This window comes from Gopherus flavomarginatus, chromosome 25, assembly GCF_025201925.1.
Source record: "Gopherus flavomarginatus isolate rGopFla2 chromosome 25, rGopFla2.mat.asm, whole genome shotgun sequence".
Taxonomy (NCBI): Eukaryota; Metazoa; Chordata; order Testudines; family Testudinidae; genus Gopherus; species Gopherus flavomarginatus.
The window spans coordinates 11029599-11050430 of record NC_066641.1 but is presented as its reverse complement, the minus strand read 5'-3'; the positions used below and the strand labels follow the sequence as shown (position 1 = coordinate 11050430).

General features: G+C 54.7%; 1 protein-coding gene across 7 annotated transcripts in view; it reads right to left on the bottom strand.

The window, feature by feature from the left end:
• ARHGAP23 (Rho GTPase activating protein 23) overlaps positions 1-20832 on the bottom strand; it is a 125763-nt gene that overhangs the window by 66084 nt on the left and 38847 nt on the right. For 3 of the 7 annotated variants that reach the window (XM_050935291.1, XM_050935292.1, XM_050935293.1), the window contains exon 1: positions 2278-3085. The exons of 2 other annotated variants lie outside the window; for them this stretch is intronic. In XM_050935291.1, coding sequence (XP_050791248.1) covers positions 2278-2589 — 312 coding nt within the window. In that variant the 5' untranslated portion in view covers positions 2590-3085. Of the gene's footprint in view, positions 1-2277; positions 3086-20832 lie in introns of those variants that run through there. 2 more of the 7 variants (XM_050935299.1, XM_050935300.1) reach the window with 1 other exon arrangement.

Here is a 20832-nt window from a genome sequence, read left to right as displayed (position 1 = left end):
TCTCCCTTCAGTCCCTCCCCCTCGCCGCAGTTTGACAGAAAGAACCAGAGGACAAAACACTCAGGAGGCCGTTGGGGCTGGGAAGGGCCTGGACTGGAACCTCTGCCCCTGACCAGCAGTATGGCCTTGGGCAAGTCCCTTCTCTTGCGATAAATAACTAAACTAACACACATCCCACCTTGAGCATCAGGAAAGGCCAAGTTCAGTCCCTGATCTGGCACCCTTCCCCCAGGCTCCTTCCTTCCCTTGCCCCGGGGGAAGACAATTTTCCCCCCTTCTTTTTATTTTCAATGAGGACAGAAGCGTCCCAAGGTGCTGTGACTGGCCAGGGTCCACTCCCTAAAGCTGCGCCGCTGACATTCACCATGAGATGCGCAGATCTGCTGGCGATGGGAGTCACCCGCAGTCACCCAGAAAGGACGATGAAAGAAGCCGCACAGATTGATGCCCGACTCCCCAAAGGGCGGTGGGGGAAAGGGGTGATTCCTTCCTGTGGGCACGTCCCTCGCAAAAGACCCTTTCAGTGTTACACAGGTCTCAGCTTTTCTCTGAACGTAACAGCAGCAACCTGAACGTCTTACAGCCCCTGTTCGAGGAGGCTCCCAGCTCATAACTAATTCAGAGCCCATGTGAAGCTGGTAAATATTATCTGCATTTTACAGATGGAGAAACTGAGGCACAGAGGAGGCAAGTGATTTGCCCAGGGTCACATAGCAGTGAGTCCGGACATCCCCAGCCCCCTGCACTAGATCACTCAACAAGGCTGCCCCAATGTTGTGTATAAACAACCCACATGAAAACTAATCACAGTAACAATTTGTGCAAGCCAGTCATCTCGATGCTGGGCACAAAGCCATCACTGACTCACTCATATCGGCTGGCAGATCCCTGGGTTCACAAACACAGAGAAACTTTAACCCCCTCCCTTTATGTTCCTCATCCTGCGGTCATTCATTCGCCTCTCTCATTCTATCCGCTTTGCATTTTGTCCCTCATTGTGAGCCGACTCGACAGCCCTCAGAAGGGACGGCAGATGCATGACCATCCAAGCACCCACATAGTGAGCTTACAAACAGCCTCTTAGCACTGTTCTGGGCATGCACTAGGCACTCCGGCAGCAGCTCAGGAGAGCAGGAAGCAATGGATCCCCAAGGAGACACAGGTGGAACCCCAAATTCTAGGGTCCCCTCATCCCCTCTTTTCCCAGCTCCCCACATCCCCTCCACACTTCACCCACTTTCCTTTCCAACCCTATATATTTACTGTGGGTCGCACTCAGGCAAAACTCACATTAATCCAATAAACCCAGGACCCGCTCCATTCGCGTTTATCATCCACATTGCTAAGCCGGAGTATCTGGTCACCATTCACTGAGAAGATATGAACTGCGATATAGGGCAGGGAATGACTTCCACTACCCCCATTCCACAAACCCAGATCATCTCAACAGAGATAAGACCAAGCAGATAACCCGCCACACGGCATCCAACAGCAACAGAAACAAAGAGCCATCGTATGTTGGACCCTAAATGGATCCAATGGATCTCAACTGGGCAGAGCCAAAGACCTCCCAGATGGAGAAATCCTGCCTCCAGGACTCTGACGCTGGGGCCGAGAGCCGCAGCACCCCATCAACTTCAGCCGCTGGAGGGCACCAGGCAGGTTTCCTAAACAGCAGGGCCAGGTACCCTTCAGGACTTCTCAGATCAAGGATCAAGATCGTGGTGGTAACCAGGAAAAGAGGTAAGACCTGCCTTAGCAAAGGAATGGCAAGGCCCTCCCTGCTGAAGTGCTGGAGAAGGATACCATGAAATACACCCCTGGAGATTGACCCCGCAGGCACCTTACCCCAATGCCATGCCCAGTCACCTCCCCAATACTCCTGGCAAAACCTGGGGCAGGAGGGTAAAGTCCCAGGAGCGAGAGACCCAACCCGCTCCTATTACAGTGGAACAAAAGCTGGCAGACCTCCACCCAAGCTGGGGTCTTTGCCCCAGGTGCCACGTTCACGGGCATCACTCGTTAGTCCCAAGTGCTAATCAGGGCACACAGCAGTACTTAGTCTCCAGTGACCCCTCTACTTCCTAGTGCCCATCCACTAGAGGTTTAGTAAACATGCCCCCCCAAATCGTTCACGTACCCCCCAAAAGTATTTACATCCCCATAGGACAGTGAACTAAGGCTACAAGGACCGGATCCCCCCTCCCCAGGTTCCCCCACTCCAGAGTGAAAGGGGATCTGGGTGCGGTGACCAGGGCGAGCCAACGCGTCTCTCACCGTGTGGCATGTCTCCAGCCGAGGGTGCGAGCGGTGTTTCTGCCTGGGGAGGGCGGCCCTGGCATGGTACCACCTGTGCTCCAGGTCGGCATTATCATTCTGCAGGCTGCTCAACCAGATGCAGCGGGGCTCGGGCGAGCTGCAGTCCACTCCGATGGGCTGCTCAAACCGCCAGCCGTTCCCCGCCCGCTCCATGGTCCACAGGGCCTTGCCCACCACTGACATGTTCCTTGGCGCAGCCAGAGGACGACGGGGTCCTCGCAGCCCCCTGTGGGGTGCCCTGTCCCCGCTGCTCAAGCCTTCTTCCACCATCCAGGAAAGGGGAAGGGAGAGATTCTCCCTGGAAAGTTGCTGACAGGGCGGAAGGAGCGAACTAAAGATTCTTCTGGGAGAGGTAAGTGAGCTGAATGGATGTCAGTCCCTGGTGCAGCTGGTGCCCGTCCCCTGTAGATCCATCGGTGGAGAGGGAACAGCACAGGTTGCTCCCTGCTTCCCTCAGCTCGCCCCTAAACTTCAGCCGAGAGTCTGGTGTAAAAGCCCTCCCTGGCTGCCAGCCGGAATCAGCTCTATCGTCTGGTGTATCACAGATGAATGTTGATCGTTCCACTCCTGGGCATGCCAGATACACGCCCCCCCACCCCCCCGGACGCTGTCCTGAACGCACACACGCCCCCACCCGCACCGAGGGGAAGGCACTGAAACCCCTCGACGGACGCCAGAAAGCCAGCTCCCAGCCACACGGGGAACCAGCAGAGGCTGAACTGAGGAGACAGAAGCAGGCGGCCGGACGGACAGACAGATAGCGAGAGAGAATGCACACGCTCTGCCTGCAGCTGCTCTGGGCTATCAGGCCACCCAGCATCACCCCGCCCTCCCACCCCCTCCGGCGCTGCCTGGCTGGGCGACCCAGCCCCCTCCAGCTGACACAAGAGCAGGGGGTGGAAGTTTCACTTTGCTGATACTTTTTTTTTTTTAATCCTCCAGCTTCCTCCTCTCCCTCCCTCCCGGCCTCTTCCTTCCTTCCTCAATTCACTTCCCAGCCTGGCAGCCCTGCGCCCACCAAGAGAAGTGGGGGAGGGAGGGAGTGCAATCTAGTGACTAGAGCCAGAGTCAGGACTCCTGGGTTCTCTTCCTGGAGCGGGCGGCTGACAGGGGGCTGACTCACCAGCCCTGCTCCGTGCATCACTGTTTCCCCAGTTATGAAATGGGGTGATGAGCCTGACCCACTTCTGCCAAGTGCATTGAGGTCCTTGAATGAAAGGGGGCATTGAGGAGTGGACACAAGGCAGGGCAGAGCTGGGGAGCATGAGGGATCACCCCAGGACACATTCTCAGAGCCAGGCGGCTCCCATCTCTACTTCCTCACTCTCTTCCCTTCTTGTTCTCTCTCTAAGCCGAGCATTTGCTCATGGACTGGCCAGCCAGTGCTCAGGAACCAGGCCTGGGATTCCCCCATGCAACGGCCCCCAAGACAATGCTTCACCCGCTAGGGCCCCCTCTAAGGCCGGGTCACCATAGCCCGTTTCATCCTTGGCCCCTCCTTCGCAGAGTCACTGAGCACCCATCATAATGATGACGTGGACATTCGCCCATTAGCAATCGGCCTGAGAACATTCCAAATCCTACTGCTCTAAACTGCTGCCAGCCGAGAACGACTTTCAGTCACTTTCAGCCTCAGCCGGGTTCGACCCGGTGACCTCAAGGTAATGCTGACCAGGATTCTGATTAGATCCAGCACAGCCAAGACCTCTGGACTTGCCATTTGCCACGAATCATCCCGAGCCACCCTTTGCTTTTCAGTTCTTGTATTTGTTATTGCCGATACTTGACCAGTGAAATAGCCACATCATGCCTCTTCATGGCCCAGGGGACATTGGAGAGCATCATTCAGCTCAGTCCCTGACAAACTACTGGCCACTCGGCAGGGCAGAACCCGAGCCAGTCCGAGAGACCTCAGGATCTTGTCCCTTTCGAGTCAAAACCCTGGGGAAAACTCCCGACACCTGAAAGCTGCGGAGGCCCCAGCACTTGGAAAGTTTCAGGGCAGCCTGGAACCAGAAACGGGGGAGGCTGGATCTCACTCGTCAGGGTGTCTGAGGATCGGTGTCACGGGGACAGGAAGGAATTTCCTATGTGCCTCCGCCCATGTTACTGCACTGCCATACCAGCCTGGTGACGAGAAGGGTGGGTTCACTTCTGAAGCATCAGACATAGGCCCCAGCCAGCGGCAGGCTGCCAGACTGGATGGCCCAATGGTCTCCCCCTGTGTGGCAAATCCTGGCTTTATCCTAAAGCAGCAGGCAGGCAAGGATGGCAAGCTTCCTCCAGAGAGCCTGGGGGGAAAAATTACCCTGTCCCAAGCCCCAGCCCCTCCTCTTCACGATGTCGTCTCAAGAGACCAGCTTTTCAAGGAGCGGGAGGTGCCCCAGGCTGAGTGTCTCTTGATGCCCCTGCTTCATGGGAGCAGGATTGCAAGGCAAGGATGCGAGAGCTCAGGGGCTGGAAGCTGTTTCCTCCAGGCCAGATCTGCGGTCCATGGGGAGTGACATTTCCCCCTCAACCCCAGAGAGGGCACTCTCCTCAGATCCCCGCTGAGATCTTTCTGTGGGGAGTGGGAAGCACAGGATTGAAAAGAGTCTGAGACCCTTTTGCTCCAGGGGCGAGATGGGTTCTGGGCTGTGTCGGGAGCCCAGGACTGAATTCCCGGAAAGGAGGAAAGGGTGATCCAGAGACTAGAGGCACAGAACTGGGTGCCAAGGCTCCTGGGTTCGATCCCTGGCTCTGCCACCGAGCTGCTGTGCGACCTTAGGCAAGTCACTTTGCCTCTCTACACAATGGGGGAAATGAAACTTCCTCACCTTTGGAAAAGTGCTAATTAATATTAGTCCCTCCAGGCCAGAGCTGGGTAAAATCCCTTGGCGGGAGGAGGAGGGAAGGAGGCAATGTTCTAAGAACCCAGCACCACAGAGCATCTTCACTCACCCTGCACCGTCCCCTGCCCAGCACTTTCAAGGGCCTGGACACACAAGGCCGTGAGAACACAATGCGAGGCCAGAGGGAGGGGTGGGAAGATGGGTTGAGCAGAGAGACATTAGGCAGTCCCGTAGTATGATGAGGCTTTGAGAGAGGAGGAGTAGGAGATAATGCCAGAGCAGAGAGGCCAGGTGGCTAGGCTGGTACTCGGGACCCCTGGGTTCTATTCCCAGCTCTGCCACTGACCTTGGGCAAACCGTGCCTCAGTTTCCCCAGTTACCCTGAGCCTGTTTGGTCCATTTAGCCTGTGAACTCTTGGTGGCAGGGACTGCCTCTCCCTCTGTGGCTGACAACTCTGGCTACTGAAACATAAAGAAGGTTGATTAGTCCCTGCGGCACTGGAGGAGGGAGATCAGCCTAGGAGGAGGTAGGGGCATAGAAAACAGGTGACAGTTTGCAAAGGGGCAGGAAGGGGCAGGATGTGGGGCCATGGGATCAGGGCAGGGACAGGGGAAGGGGAAGGACCAGGGTGATGGAGAGGACAAAGGGGCTGATTTGAAGGGATGAGCAGTCAGATTGGGACTGTGTGCGAGATGCACCCTCAGATCATTTCACCTGCAGCACGCTGGAAAGAGTGAGGGGCAGGCAGGCTGCAACAGACAAGGGCAGGGGAAGATGGATGGCCTAGTCGATACAGCGCTGCCATGGGGCTCAGGAAACCCGGATCCAATTCCCAGCCACAGGCTCTCTGGGCCTCAGCTTCCCATCTGTAAAATGGTACTACCACCTCTCAGGGGCGAGACGCTCAGATACCATGGCGCTGGGGGCCAGATAAGGACCTGGACAGAGACCGTCTGTAACATGGTGCTGCCAAGGGACCAGCAGACACCCCCTGACTGCAGCCCCGGCCTGTTCTGCCACGGGGCTGGCCTGCCAGGTGCTCCCCCGACATGCACCAAACCCCTGGGCCCCTCCAGGACTCCGGCCAGGCTTGGACGCAGCTACAGTCCCACCACTGCTACAACCCAGAGTCAGCAGGGCCTGGGCCCCAACACAGAGAGAGGACACCTCAGCCTGGTGGGCATTAACAGGAAGGGGAAAGGAAGTGGCACTGCCCAGGCCATGCGGGCACTGATCATCCAGCCCCCAACGGCCCCCAGGCCCCCTGCACATGGGCTCCACCTAAGTGGGGCACGGATCTGGCCTTGCAAACACAAGGCGGGGGGTCCAGCCGCCTGCCGCGGGGAGGATCGGACAGAAGCCCAGGCTGTTTCCATGGCGATGTTTGTTCCTCTCATTTCCTGTTTGCCAGTTTTTAGCTTGGCGGGAGCTGACGAGGCCAGGGAGCAAGGCGGGGAGCCAAGGGGGAGAGGTCAGCGGCTGGTGCAAGGCAGAAGGGAAGGAGCGTGGTGCTCGTCCCAGGGCAGGGACCCGGGCCAGAAAGCCAAGACTGCCTCACTGCTGGGACTGGGGCAAAGGAGGGTGGCTGAGGGGTCAGAGGCAAACCCAGCCTATTGTGGGGCAGAGGGGGCTCCGGAGGTGGAAGGTGGGTTGCCCCTCCCAGTGTGGGCAGCGTGGGGCTATGGGAGGAGAGGAGCAGAGACAAGCCTCAGGCAGCTAAAACGGGGGGGGGGGGGGATCCCGCTCTGCAGTCCTCCTGCCAGGGCCTGGCAGGTGAAAGGGGCAGGGGGTATTTAGCAGTGAGTTTCCCTCCTCTCCCCACCTCCGAGGGAGAGAGAAGGCTGAGCAGACTCACAGAGGGGGTGGGGGGATTCGGGCAGATCTCAGGCAATCATCTGGCTTTGATGCTGAGGGTCTTGCCTCTCCCACTGGGTCAGCACCATGCAGGACGGGCCCCCTTGCCTGTGGCCAGGCCCCGCATGAGCAGGTCCCATGGAGCATTCTTGCAATTCTAGTGTCTGAGGACCAGCATATGCGGCCGCTCCGGGGAAATGCCAATCATTGTTCGGATTGTATCCCTCGGCCTCCAGGGGCCAGGGACTCAGCTGCCAGCAGGCACTGGCCCTTCCACTTCTCTGGGCTCGTCCTTGCCAGCCAACGCAGCAAGAAGCCTCCCCAGCCTAGGCATGCCGGTGGGTGGGGAATCAGCTCCCCCCACCACACAGTTACAAACACCCCCCACCGTTGGGGTATCAACGTAACAGGAGCTAAAGCAGCGACCAGCCAATCAGATCCATCTCACCTGGGGGCACAGGTGCCTGCTGGGATCTGAGTTGCTCCAACAATACAGGTAGCAATTTACATAAAGGCCTGGGTTGTTGGCTGTAAGCATCGATCCCTCCTCTGCCCCAGCAGATCCCTCGTGACAAGTGCATTGGAGACAGAATGGGTGCAGTGCATTCAGCCCAACAGAGCAAGGGGGAGAATCAGAAAACGAGAGAGGGCGCACGAGTGCATGTTAGATGTGGAACGCGAGTGTGCCCTGGACAGGAGAGAGACAGGGCACGTGCTGGATGGGAGAGGGAAAACGCTGTCATCAGCGTGGACCGTCGGATAGATGAGATCAAGGGGGAGCGTGCATGAGAGCGATCGGAGGGATAGAAGAACACAAGAATGGCCACGCTGGGTCAGACCAATGGCCTAGCTAGCCCAGTGTCCTGTCTGTAACAGTAGCCAATGTCACGTGCTTCAGAGGGAATGAACAGAACACGTCCCTTGTCATCCAGTCCCAGCTTCTGGCAGTTGGAGGTTTAGGGACACCCAGGGCATGGGGTTGCGTCCCTGACCATTTTGGCTAATAGCCATTGATGGGCCTCTCTTCCAGGAACTGATCTAATTCTTTTTTTAACCCAGTTATATGTTGGATATTCACAATGAGTGCCACAGGGGAGGTACTTCCTTTTGTTGGTTTCAAACTGGCTGCCTAGTAATTTAATTGGGTGACCCCTGGTTCTTGTACTAGGGATAAACAACACTTCCTTATTCCCTTTCCCTATCCCAGTCATGATTTTATAGACCTCTATCATATTCCTCCTCAGTCATCTCTTTTCTAAGCAGAACAGTCCCAGTCTGATTACTCTCTCCTCATACGGACGCTGTCCCCATCCCTAAGCATTTTCATTGTCCTTCTCTGTACTTTTCCAACTCTAATACATCTTTTGTGAGATGGGGCGACCAGAACTGCAAGCACCATTCAAGGTGTGGGCGTACCATGGAGCTATACAGCAGCATCGTGATAAGTACTGTCTTATCTATCCCTTTAAAATGGTTCCTAACATTTTGTTTGCCTTTTTATCTGCCGCTGTGCATTGAGCAGATGTTTTCAGCGAACTATCCATGGTGACTCCAAAATCTCTTTCTCAAGTGGTAACTGCTAATTTAGACCCCATCACTGTATATGTAGAGGTAGGATTATGTTTTCCAATGTGCATTACTTTGCATTTATCAGCACCGAAGTCCATCTGACCTTTTGTTGCCCCGTCACGCAGTTTTGTGAGATCCCTTTGTAGCTCTTCATATCGAGCGCTGGATTTATCTTGACAGAGTTTGCATCTGATATAAAATTACTCACCTCACTGTTCACCTCTTTCTCCAGATAATTTATAACTACGCTGAGGTCACTGGTCCCAGTTCAGATCCTGGGGGATTCCGTTGTTTACCTCTCTACACTGTGAAAACTGACCATTTATTCCTACCCTTTGTTTCCTGTCTTTTAACCAGTTACTGATCCATGAGAGGATCTTCCCTTGTATCCCATGCCCGCTTAATTTGCTTAAGAGCCTTTGGAGATGGACCTTGCCAAAGGCTTTCTGAAAGTCTAATTACACTATATCCATTGGATCATCTTTATCCACACTTGGTGACTGACTCAGAGGATTCTAATAGATTGGTGAGGCATGATTTCCCTTTACAAAAGCCAAGCTGACTCTTCCCAACAAGTTGTGTTCATCTGTGTGTCTGATTATTCTGTTCTTTACTATAGTTTCAAGCAATATGCCTGGTACTGAAGTTAGGCTTACCAGCCTGCAATTGCCAGGATCACTTCTGGAGCCTTTTTTAAAACTTGGTTTTCCATTAGTTACCCTCCAGTCATCTGGTACAGAGACTGATTTAAGCAATGGATGAGTCATGGATGAGAGCAACCGAGGGGGAAAGCGCATGAGAGCATGTTGGAGGAGGAACAAGAACAAGGGGGAGCACGCACAAGAGCGCGCTGATCAGAGAAGGAACAAGAGCCAGAGGCAGGGAGCGCACATGAGAGCGCGTCGGTTGGAGAAGGAACAAGAGCCAGCGACAGGGAGCGCGCACGAGAGCGCGTCGGTAGCAGAAGGAACAAGAGCCAGCGGCAGGGAGCGCGCACGAGAGCGCGTCGGTCGGAGAAGGAACAAGAGCAAGTAGCAGGGAGCGCACATGAGAGCGCGTCGGTTGGAGAAGGAACAAGAGCCAGCGACAGGGAGCGCGCACAAGAGCACACTGATCAGAGAAGGAACAAGAGCCAGCGGCAGGGAGCGCACACGAGAGCGCGTCGGTCGGAGAAGGAACAAGAGCAAGTAGCAGGGAGCGCACATGAGAGCGCGTCGGTTGGAGAAGGAACAAGAGCCAGCGACAGGGAGCGCGCACGAGAGCGCGTCGGTTGGAGGAGGAGTGAGAGTAAGCGAGGGAAGTGTGTCGCTGAAGGGCTGCGATCACAACTCCACAGGAAACACGTGTAATATATTTATTAGTCCATGTGTTCCGTGCCACAGTTACAGCTCTGAAGCCTCCTACTTATGGCCCATCTGCATGGCCCATTCAATCGCTAGCTCTCTGAGGAGATGGACAGCAAGGGGCCCGTTAGCACTGGCTCAGCGACGTGGGCGCCCTGCAGAACTGGACCAAGAGCTCGCTGCAGAGGGGAGGAATAACAGAAAGGCCTTGTCACAGAGATGTCTCACAAGGCAAAGCCTCAAGGGTTATGGGTAGGGCCCTACCTGAATTCATGTCCATGAAAAATGCATCACAGACCATGCAATCTGGTCTCCCCCTGTGAAATCTGGTCTTTTGTGTGCTTTTACTCTACACTACACTGATTTCAAGGGGGAGACCCATGTTTCTCAAATTGGGGGTCGTAACCCAAAAGGGAGTTGCAGGGGGTCACAAGGTTATGTTGGGGGGGGGGGTCACGATGTTGCCACCCTTACTTCTGCGCTGCTGCCTTCAGAGCTGGGCAGGGGCAGAGTGGTGGCTGCTGGCCAGGCGCCCAGCTCTGAAGGTAGCACCCTGCCAGCAGCAGCAGCACAGAAGTAAGGGTGGCAATACCATCCCACGCCACCCTTACATCTGTGCTGCTGCTGGCGGCAGCTCTGCCTTCAGCGCTGGGCTCCTGGCCAGCAGCCGCCGCTCTGCACCCGCCCAGCCCTGAAGGCAGCGCTGCCGCTAGCAGCCGTGCAGAAGTAAAGGCAGCCGTACCACAACCCCTCCAACAAGAACCTTGCAACCCCCATGCAACTCCTTTTGGGTTCAGGACCCCAACGATTGCAACACTGTGAAATTTCAGATCTAAATAGCTGAAATCATGAAATTTACGATTTTTAAAATCCTGTGACTGTGAAATTGACCAAAACGGACCATGAATTTGGTAGGGCCTTAGTTAAGGCTGGGGACCCCCTTCCATCACTGTAGGCACCTACTCCTCTGGTTTTATCCAGGGCAGCTGGGCGACGTGCGTGGAGCAGGAAGCTCGGGACAGACTATCTGGCTCTCTCAGCTGATTCAGCCTTGGCAGGCTGCACCCTCCCTTTTCCTTTCCTTCCCCAACTCCCTCCCTCTCCACGGCCCCCTTCCTCCCTCCCCCCCCCCCCCCCCCCGGCCTTTGTCAGAAATGCTGGCTAAGCTAACATGACATAGTTGGCGGAGAGGTGTACATCTCATGGGAGCTTCAGCCTAAGCAAGATGCTCTGTCCAGGCTGATCCCCGCTCACGAGGTTCCACGTGGTCGCTCTTACGCACCCCCTATGCACATTGTGCCAGCCCCTCGACCCCTCCCAGTTTCCCGGATCCCCGTGGAAACATCCTCCCAGCTCCCACCACAGCCTGCCCTGCTCCAAGGTGGGCTGGGGATTGCTATACGGCCCTGTTTGGCGTCTCCCCAACATGCCCCAACAAGCTGAGTCGTGGAGCCTGAGAAACAAGACAGGCCACTGTGCAGCTGTCAGCGTTGACCCACAGGGTTGGGCGGGACAGGGAGGGGGCTGAGAGGGGCTTTTGTTTCCAACTGCCCAATCAAACTATTTAAAACCCCAAAAGTGACTTGCCTGGGATTGGAGCTGGCTTCCACCTGCCCACGGGGGCAGGCACGCTCAGGTGGCACCTGGCCACGTCCTGCTTTTCCCCGCTAAGTCTCAGGAAGGGTCACGCACAATCTTCTCCGCTCTCAGACGCCAGCAGCTCTGGTTTGGAAGGTGCCCTGCAGGCCGAATGGCTCAGGCAGTTGTTAAAGAACAAGAGAGCTGGGCGCCGGCTCCGACCCTCCCAGGGGCAGCGGTGGCTGAAACGTCTCACTCTCCAACTGTTATTGGGGGGTGCGGGGTGGATTCTTTTAAACTGGTGCAAAGTTCACCTAGAGACACTGGCGATGGGCCCGTTATAAACACCTGTAACAGCGACACACTCCAAACAGAACATACATGGATGGATCACAACGCCCATTTTAAAGGTGGAAAACACTGGCTAATAGGATCTTTAATACGGTCAAAGAAAAGAGAGGGTGGCTCGCAGCAGCCCCCCACGCACTACTTCCAGCCCCAGAGAAGGTCCCTTTCTCCAACTCACGGCAGCAGCATTAGCCAGAGGCGGCCTGCCAGGCACCCCAGGTGGGGACCAACAGACCAAATGGCTGATCCTGCCCATTCTACTCCCATTTATTTGCATCAACGTCTTTCCTAATACGCCCACATGGAGCTTTGGGTGAATGTACAGCAGCAGGTCACTGTCCAATAGACCAGCTCCCTCTCCTAACCCAGGGCTCTCCGACCGCCTGGCGGAGCAGGGGAGGGTTTACTCATGTGAGTAAGAGCAGCGGGATCGGGCTCCGGTATCGTTCTGACAGCCCAAACTGGAAAAGGTCAGGTGGCGTTCAGCAGGGCAGAGCCTACCCGCCGGAATGTGAGCGCGACTGGCCTCCTGCCAACATACTTCGCATTTCATACAGGAGTGTCCTAAATATACAGCCGAGCAGGGGCAATGGAAGAATACGGCAAGTTCCCAGAATGCAAAACACACACACACACATCCTCACACACACACACACACATACACCCTCTCTCTCACACAGACACCTCTTCTCTCAAACACTCACACCACCACCACATACACACACCCTCTCTCTCTCACACACACCCACTTCCTCTCTCATGCCCTCACCCCAACACACCCTCTCTCACACTCACATACACACACCTAGGGTGACCAGATGTCCCGATTTTATAGGGACAGTCTTGATTTTTGAGTCTTTTTCTTATATAGGCTCCTATTACCCCCCAACCCCTGTCCTGATTTTTCAGACTTGCTGTCTGGTCACCCTACCTCCACCCCCTCTCACATACACACCCTCTCTCTCTCTCACATACACACCCTCTCTCTCACACACACACCCCCTCTCTCACACACACACCCCCTCTCTCACACACACACACACACACCCTCTCTCTCTTTCTCTCTCTCTCTCTCACACACACACACACACACACACACACACACACACACACACACACACACACTTTCCCTTAGCTGACTCCCTGTGGGCGGCAGAGCCCTCTGCTGGCCCATTACCAGCATTTGTTCCCTTTCCGTGTGGAAAGGAAAAAATGGGCAGGAGAGCGAAGTGACCGAGTGTTTATCGCCCTCATCACATTTACACAGAGCTTTGAGCTTGGCTTTACCTTCTGCCTCTGTCTAGCATCGACCACCCCACAGGCTCACAGACTCTTGTGAACACACAAACCTGTCTCTGGCTCTCATCCAGCCTCCTTTACCAGTATCTGAGCATCTCCCCACCTTACAACACTCCTGTCAGGCAGGGCAGGGCTACTCGCCACATTGTGCAGGTGGGGAAACTGAGGCACAGAGTGACTATGTAACCTGCCCAAGGTCACCCAGGTTTACCAAGTCCTAGGATGCTTTTCCTACCACAAATACTCACACACATGCTTAACTTTAAGCACAAGCCTAGCCCCACGGGCTCACAGTTAGGCATGTGGATTAGCTTTTGCAGGATCGGGGGAAAAGGCAAACAGAACTGACGGTGATGAGAGAAATATCTCTTTGTTCTTTGTTTTTTTCAGACTGTTTATGTTGTGCATTTGACAGCACTTTGCGCCTAGTCGCTTGCACAATCTCTGCCTGTCATGTTGTGTGGATCTCTCCTACAGAAACAGGGGACAGGAAAAGATTTATCATCGACAGGAAAATAGTCTGGGAAAACCACTGAAACGGGCAGAGGGAGCCAGGGCAGGTGGACAGCCTGGAAGTCCCTTGCAACTTATTTTCAAAAGTTGACTTGATTTCCCATCATTGACTGGGCTCCTGTATCAAGGGAACAGGTGTAAGCAGAGGCCAGGCCACCCATATACGCTGCCCTCTCCCACCAATGGCCAGACCTCGGCATGATCAAAAGGCATTCATTCTCCAGAGGCACTGCTGACCTAGCCCAGATATGAACCACCCCCAGGCGTAACAGATCAAAGCTCCAGGTCGCATTTCTAACCCTCCGAGCCTTCCAAAGACCACACGTGCAGGGACAAGGGGGATCTCTCACCAGGCCTGGATGTGACAAGCAGAATGAGCATTGACGGACCAGCCCTGAGCCTTTAAACCAAACCATCCCTTTCTCCCCATCTTCACCTGACAAACAGGCACCCACCTGGGAAGTTCCTTTCAGCAGAAACAACAAAAGATTCTCCCAGGAGGCAGCTTCAGATTTTATCATTCTTGTGCCATCAAGCTCAACGCATGCCAGAAAGGACAACCTTGCCCATTACTGCCCTCTCCTGGTCTATCGGTTCCCACCGCCCGGCAGGCTCCTGGAGCCACTCCTGTAATTCACTGGTTAGTAATAATTCTTCAGCGCTTGTATTATTAGTCACTATGTACTGAGGCGACTATGCCTAGGAGCACTGGTCATGGGCCACGGCCTCTGTGTGTTAAGACGCTGGTCATAAAAGGATCTGCAGATGAAACTTACTTTATTTAATACTTGCAACCCCCAAGGAGAGATTCGCCCCATTTTACAGGTGTGGAAACTGAGGCCCGGAGTGATCTAAAGTCACATGACTTGGATCAGCTCAGAGGGATGGGGGCTTCCCAGGGACGGTAGTGCAGAAGCAGCAAATGGAGAAGGAAGCACTTAGACCCAGCTCCTTCTACAATCTCCGTCTCAGGCAGCATTCTCCATCCCTTCCTGGGCAGCATCTCCAGCCTGGTCCTTTCGCTGCCACAGTCTGACACCAGGCAGGCAGCGAGTGCGCCGGGGCTGCTGCTTACTGCACTAGAGCCAAACCATCTCACCATGTCCCTCCCCCATCTGTATCTTGGATCCACCTGTGCCTGCAAGTTCCTTGAGGCAGGGGCCGTCCTGTCATTATGTGCGTACAGCACCTGGCGCGATGGGACCCTTGACCCAGACTGTCCCTCGGAGGTACCCAGCTCCAGAGTACGCACAGCTCGCAATCTTTACTGTATTTATCCTCCCAAGACCCCTGAGAGGTAGGGCAGGGCTGTTCCACTCATTGCACAGATGGGGAACTGAGCCCCGGAGAGGGTAAGTGACTTACCCAAGGTAAGTTGTGGCCGAGGAGAGAATGTCTCCCACATCCCAGGCTGGTGCTCCAACCACTAGGCAAGATTTCCTTCGGCCTGACCATTCTTCAGGAGCTGGTAGGTGCCCCCATGGTACAAACAACAACCATCACCCAAGGATGCCCAGAGACCCGTGCCAGAGCCCAGAATTAAACCCCAGACTCCTAACTTTCAGCTTGGATCATGCCTGTGTCCCATGACAGCGGCCTACGTTTCTCCGAGTCCACAGTCAGGAGCTGTGGGTCACCAGGGCTCTGTGTAACAGTACAATCCCCTGTAAAGCACTTGCTACACCCCACCGGGGAACCCGGTTCCCTGGCGCTTCCACACGACAGCCCCCGGGCCCCGAGCTGTCGTCCGCTCCAGCTGGGACCCGCCACAGAGTTCACAAAGCACCTCTCCTCTCCTTCCACCGCCCCCCAGAGCACGACACACTGCGTAAGAGACCTGCGTGGATATCAGCAAGCCACATCCCGTCACCCTCCGGTGCACGTCCTGTTCCCTGAACATCTGCAGCTGGACCGGTCACTGCCAGAATGACTCCCACTAACACCTGGCCACAGCGCGAAGAGAAGAACATCACGCTCTGGGAAAGAGAGAGGAAGTGAGACAGGAGCAGGGAATGGAAGCTTCTGATCCCAGACCAAGGGACAAGTGATCACAAAGATCCAACAGGGAGAGAGGAGACACGCCTGGTGCTATTTGAAAGCTGAGCTCTGGGACCTTCCCCGCACCCCACCGCTTCCATCCTAGGAAGATTTTGGCAGCTGCTGTCTCCAGCCCTAGAGGCACTGACTGCAGCTTGGAATCCCAACTTTCAAGGACAGTTTAAGCAACGATCTCTAAGCACAGGGGCTATAAAGAGGGGACAAGTCATTGGGGACACAGCAGAGTTACTGAATAGCACAGAGATGGTGGATCGGGCTCTTCTATTTGTCCTTTTCCATCGCCCCAAAATAAGGGAAGCATCAATGAAATCAGAAGGCAACAAAGCCGAGACGAGGAAATTATTTTTTTTAAACCCCAGGCACAATTGAACTGTGGAACTCACTGCTACTGGATGAAGCTCAATGGGTTCCAAGAGAGAGGTAGACATTGAAATGGAGAATGAGACGATAGACATTAGATAGTATAAAAACTGTTGAGAAGAACTTCACCACCAGGGCAAATGCCAACCACTGTCTGAATGTTTGCCTGCAGGGTAGGTTATTTCACCTAGGTCCTGGCGTCTTCCTCTGAATCACCCGGACCATGTCCAGGAGAGACAGGATATTGCCTGGGCAGGTCAGAAGTCACATCTGGTGCAGCAGTTCCTACATTGTAGCAGTTTGCAAGAAAGCAGCTGCTAACCTAAGATCACTGTCAGAACGGTGTGAGTTCCGGGACCTTGGATATCCTGCACGCAGCCAGGGCGTGACTGGAACCGGTCTATGTGATTTCAGGACTAGTAACTCTTCTCCTAGCTTCAGTCCTGGACCAGAGATGAGAAAGAGAGAAATCTTAGCTCCCTGGGAAAATGGAGGGGAGGCGATAAAAGCAAAGAAGGGAAGAAGAAATGGAAAAAGCGAATGACTCTCTGAGCTGGGAGAAAGGATTTCTCTAAATGAAACAGGCCGGCAAAGGATGGAGAGATCTGGGATGGAGAGATTATTTTTGTCATCCGGGGGGGGGGACACTAATCCCTCCCGAACTGTGAGCTGAGATTAGGGTCAGAAAAATGAGAGCTTAATAGGATTTCCAGGGCAGATAAAGCCCATGTTGAAACAATAACTGAATTTCAGACCTTATATGGGAAAGAGCTTCCCCACCTGGGCTCGTGGCAGCCGAGATAGGGGGAGGGAAGAAGGGCTCCATCCATCGCCTCCCTGCAGGGCCAGTAAGAATTCAGACACTCGGCAGGGTTCTTGTGGATAACCCCCGTGTCCCCCACAGCCCCCGTGTCTCCCCCTGGTAAGGGAATAGTTTGTACTAGGACATGGAAAGGGGGTGAATAGACCCAGGTCAGTTTCAAGGGCAAACAGCTGGAAATGCTCTGCAGAGAAAGAGGTGGGGGTGGGATCCAGTGGACTCTAGCTCCTGTCTCCCGCATGGAATCGCTGGATTCCGAAATGTGCCCCAAAGGCAGCAGCTTCCCGCGAGGACCTGGGTGCAGCAGCCTCGGCAGGTGCCATTAACCCCCTACCTGCCCGGCCAGGTTCCAACCTGCAATCACTGCCCTCAGGTGTCAGGAGAGCAGACGCAGCACTGCCTGGCTGACAGCTGAGGCTTGACACCGAGGAGTCAGCCAGCAACTCCCACTCTCGGGTTCAGGGTCAGGGACTCCCCCCACCACCACCTCCCGCCCCGGCACACTGAAGGCTTTTCTCTTGCCCCAAGCTCTCTGGGATCAGATTCACCGAAAGGTGACTCCCAAGAATTAATCCATTTAAAACCAGCCCTCAGCCTGATTACGCCTCCATTCCCACCCCCTCAATCTTAGCCGCCCAGCATTCAGGGCTAGGTAAGTTTATCGTGATTATCCTCCTTAGAGCAAGAACCATTCCAGGGAGGCCTCAGGGACGTGGAAAGGGGAGGGAGGCTGGCAGTACACGGGAAGGGCTGGCAGAGGAGTGCCCGGAGAAGGGTGGGAGCGACGGGGTGTTCCCCACTCCGAGCAGGACCACAGCAGTTAGAGACAGAAGCAAAGCCCACATGGCTGCCAAGGCAGAACAGGGCAACCTTGACAGAGGCCTGGCGGGTGCAGACCCATGTCGATGGAGTGGCAGGAAAACATCTGGAGATAAAGAGCTTTGGGTCATAAAGAAGGAGCTGGAACATAAGAAAATGAATTAAGCCCAGAGCAGCATCCGCCTCCCTGCCCCAGCTGCCCCCTGGAGCCTGTCTCGCCAACAGCTCTGCCTCCTTGCATGGTCTGGCATGGGGGCGCACCAATTTGGGTTCATACGCAGACCGTGCTTCGAGCGCCCAGAACATCTGGTAACGAATGGGGCTGTCCCGTAGGCCACCCGGCTGCGATGCCTGCATTTATAAATAGCCCTGCAGCCACAGATAAAGCCCGGCATAAGGAATCGGTGCACCGTGGTACACAGACACAGTTGTCACAGAAATCTCTCACACACGCGCCTGTCTTGGGAAGTCCGGCTTAGAACCACCAGCTCCAGACTGAGGGTCTATCATGTGGGCGAGAGGTGAACACCCTCAACTGGTAAGAGCAGTACAACTTGTGATCTCTAGGTCAGCTGCTACAGGGAGCCAACACTCTTAAAAGCAGGACCTCACTAGTCCTCTGCTGCTCAGGCGGAGAGAGAAAGTTAACAACCAGGGGAGGGGAGGTGTCTGACTTTTGTGACACCCAGAGTGTGGCTGGTACCCAGCACCATTTACAGAGAGATTTAGATAAAGGCCTAACTAGAGCTGGGAAATTCGGACTTTCTGTCCCACAGGAAATCCCAGATTTCAAAACTAGGTGGGAAAGTCAAAATCCCGGAATTTTTCACAAAATGAAACAATCCCCTACTGCCTTATTGAAACATTTCATTTCCCCCTTTAGCACTTTGCCGAACTATAAAATACAACGTTCAAGCAGGACTGTAACCAATTGATCGTTTCCTGCAAAAATGCCGACGACATTGACAAGTTCCCGCAAAATGCTTCAGCGTCATCCAATCAGCATTTTCCAAGGAAAACTCTCCATTCGGAAAACTTTCAACCCCTTCTAATTTTAACACACCACACACACACACACACCCCTACTGTTACCTGGGCATGAGCTTTCCCCTGTCAGCCAAAAAGAAATTGCTGATTGGCAGCACCGGAAACCTCTAGCCAACCCCCTCTGCTAGGAGGGCGACAGCATGCCCACAGGCTGCATTTCACCATCACTCGGTGGCATCTGTCCCACAGGAGGCACTACAGCTGTCCCTGCCACCATCCCCACCCGGGAAGGACAATATCTCTAGGTCAAATCCACTATAGGCCTCTGTAGCAACAGACCTGTAGATCCCAGTGTAAGGTCCACACTGACAATACAGGGAGCTTAGGGGCCCTGCTCAGGGGTTGTGGAGCCCTGTCACAACGTGCATCATGTTTCTGATGGACAAATCACAAGATGGGGTGTGACACTGTTATAGACACCAAATCGGACTAGAGAACAGGATGATCAGAGCTTTAAACATCTATCAATAATGAGCAGAAGGAATGGAGAATAAGAACCTGGCTATGGGCGAGAGTAAGAGGTAAGCGCTTGGCGGCAGCCCGGTCCCGGAGATCAGCGCCGAAGTGTGAGAAAGCATTTTAATTCTCTTTAACCAAAAACACAGAGAAAGAGCTTTGCAGCGCAGCAGGGATTTGGGCAACGGTTTGTTTGTTTAAAGCGTGTAGGCCCCTCTAATTACACCTCTTCAGGGCAGACGAGCCACTCCTGGAGTTCCCCAGACTCCTACACCCCAGGCCCTGGGAAAATACAGCTGGCACCCAGCAGGGAGCTACACTGAAGGGGGAGGGCGGAGAGACTAGCACAGCAAACTAAGAGACAGAGCAGGGACAGAGGTAGGGCACGCTGCTTAGGAGCGCACACTTTCGTTTGCCTTGGAGGTGTATTTACACACGTGCAGAAAGCCGGGGCTACGGGGAAAAGAGGCCAGAGAGCCACATGGGAACAAGAGGAGCAGTCCTGGGGGACAGAGACCTAAGGTGAAATCCCAGCCCCAGTGAAAACAATGACGGAGCTTCCATCCGACCTAACGAAATAAGGATCAACCCACATAGTTAACGTGCTGCATTCAAACGAGGGGGAAATCACGTCCCCATTGGAGGGTAGGTCTACACTGCCTTGAGAGGTGTGACTGCAGCACACGGAGACATACCTGAGGAGCTGTCATGTAGTGAGGGCGGCTAGAATGAGGTGTGGCCGCATGGGTTATACAAGCCCACCAGGGACCCAGGGGCCTCCCTCGTTTGGCTAACACGCACTGATGTCTGTACCGCTACGACTTCACTGCCATTGGTACGCGAGCAGCGAGATTAAAGTGAGCTCTGAGGTGTCTACACGAGCTGCATTTACACCTCTCGCTGCAGTGTAGACAGACCCTCCATGGGGCCCACGATCTCCCCTCTTGTCTAGATCGAGTTGATGACATGAGCTTAGACCAGATTTAGTCAGGTCGGTGCAACCTGATCGCGTGGACCCTCTTCATTTGGTTTAAGGCCGTCCTCACAACCAGCTGAGTCGCACTGGTGCCAGGTCTGTGCATAGACAAGGCCAGAGGCAAAGGGAAGGAGAGGAGACGACGCAGGAGAACGGGATCTGGGAGGTCTCCCTGGGGACCAGCTGTCTGAAAGACGAGCGCCTGGAATGCTGACAGGGAAGGTATTCCAAATACGCAGCCCCAGCCCCGCAAACACAGCAGCTCTATGTATAGCACGAGGCTTTGCTGCAGCCCCAGCATGGGGTGCACTGTCTGGGTCACAGCAGCCCACATGCCCTAGTCAGTCACCTCCAGTCTGGAGCGGTGCAAGCCGGGTCAGATCACCCATTCCCCACTCCCCCAACCCCATGAGTCTTGTGGGGACGCTGGCATCCCATCCCGCCTCCCCAGTGCAGCTCTACTGCCATTCACCCTCGCCGGCCCCTGCTAGGCGCAGCGAGAATGTCACTAACGCATCAGAGGGAAAGCCAGAACTGTCTTTCTAACCAGCATTCAACTCCCAGAGCAAAGCCTTTCAAGGTCTGTCTACACTGCACAGAGCCCAGGCTCTGACTCATGTTTGAGCCCCAGCCCCATCCAC